General features: G+C 47.3%; 1 protein-coding gene across 1 annotated transcript; it reads left to right on the top strand.

The window, feature by feature from the left end:
- The first annotated feature begins 259 nt into the window (after positions 1-259).
- Positions 260-1,163, top strand: LOC104456630 (heavy metal-associated isoprenylated plant protein 24). Its single transcript, XM_010071473.3, has 2 exons — positions 260-567; positions 713-1,163. The coding sequence occupies exons 1-2, from the start codon at positions 411-413 to the stop codon at positions 1,006-1,008; spliced, it is 453 nt and encodes a 150-aa protein (XP_010069775.1). The 5' UTR covers positions 260-410; the 3' UTR covers positions 1,009-1,163.
- Positions 1,164-1,812: the final 649 nt, after the last annotated feature.

Below are 1,812 nucleotides of genomic sequence, written 5' to 3'. Positions count from 1 at the left end.
ACATCCATCTCTTTAGGGCATGGCATTTTGGGAGAGAAGTTTCGTGCGGCTTCTGGCATAGCTACCAGCGACCCCACTTCATCTACTTGAAAAAGAAAGAAACCCAATAAACCAAAAACCAAAAACCAAAAACCAAAAACCAAACCTTCTCGTCCATATTTACAAAGAAATTCTATCCCTCTTTTTTAATCTTTTACTTTTTCAAATACCGTAAAGCCATGTTTTTAGGCCGGTGCCCCGGCTATATAAACCCCCCGCGCTTGTGGCCAGAACAGCAAGTGCCAAGTCTTGTCCCATAAAGCCATCCTCGAGCTCTTGACCTCGCAGATAATCACCCTCTTTCTCACTTAGTCACTCGCACTTTCAGTGCAAGAACACCGAAAGAAGAAGAGCGGAAAGGAAGAGAGAAGATGGGAGTGGAAGGAACGATAGAATACTTCTCCAACTTGCTGAGGGACGTGGGCCGCAAGAAGAGGAAGAAGCAACTGCAAACCGTGGCCCTCAAAGTCAGGATGGACTGCGAGGGCTGCGCTCGCAAGATGAAGAGCGTCCTCTCCGGCCTCAAAGGTCATTTCCTAGCCCCTTCTTTGCTTCTCTCGCTTCGCAACTTCGTTTCTTGGTCGAATTATCATTAGCTACTTCGATCCGTTCGCGTTTTTTTTTTTTATCACGAAGCTGTGTTTCTCACGAATCTTGGGAACGTCTGATGCAGGTGCTAAATCGGTGGAGGTGGACCTGAAGCAGCAGAAGGTGACGGTGATTGGGTACGTCGACCAGAAGAGGGTGTTGAAGGCGGCCAAGGCCACCAAGAAGAAGGTGGAGCCGTGGCCGTACGTCCCCTACACCCTGGTGGCTAACCCCTACGTCTCTCAGGCCTACGACAAGAAGGCCCCCGCCAACCACGTCCGCGACGTCCCCGTCACCGCCACCATCACCGAGTCCACCGTCGACGACCACTACACCATCATGTTCAGCGACGACAACCCGAACGCCTGCTCCATCATGTAATTACGCGCGTGCATATGTATACTGTCCAAGACGTCGCTTAGCTTGTCGTAATTATCTTGAAAGTGTTTCCGGGTATGAAGTGTGTTGTAAACCGACAGTAACGAATCCAGATATGATGATTTTTGGCCACTTCAATGGACGAAACTTTTCTTTAACACCCCACCGCGGACCGAGTCCATCGGTAGAGCAACGGATTTTCTTCTCTGGATTTGAGTTCAGTAGATTGAGTGCATCGCAGTTTTTTTTATAATATGTGGGATTCATATATCGGCCACAGGAGATTCACGAGATCAAACGTTGTAATGCTTTTAGGAAGAACTCGCCCTTTTGAAAAGATTGCAACATCACAATTGAAGGTTTTTTAACGACGAATTTAGGAAGTAGTGGTGGATATTATTCTGTGGTGCGACCATGTATCAGCGCAAGATCGGGACCGCGTCACACGAAATCTATCCGTAAGTTCAGTGGGGGTTGTTGTTATTATCTTAGGACAGGTGCCGTTGAGTCCAGATGTTTACGTTCGATTGACCTTTATTCTGCATGATCGTCCGCGATTTCTTTTACGTGATCGACGCAACTTTTTCCAAATGGGCCTAACCGGCAACTACGCACCTCAAAGAAGTGAAGATATTAATTTAATCGACGGCGTAGATTACAAGTTGGGGTTAGACATAATCTCCTCGGATTTCATCTTATTTTATCTGACTTTTTGCTTCGTGAGGGTGGGGGAGGGGGAACCAATTGACTCACTGGAACGTGATCTTGGTCGGTCCGTAAAAATTATCGACTCCAGCCATTTTTCTA

This window comes from Eucalyptus grandis, chromosome 6 (assembly GCF_016545825.1).
Source record: "Eucalyptus grandis isolate ANBG69807.140 chromosome 6, ASM1654582v1, whole genome shotgun sequence".
Classification (NCBI taxonomy): Eukaryota; Viridiplantae; Streptophyta; class Magnoliopsida; order Myrtales; family Myrtaceae; genus Eucalyptus; species Eucalyptus grandis.
The sequence above is the reverse complement of the archived record's forward strand: the minus strand, read 5'-3'. Positions and strand labels throughout refer to the sequence as shown.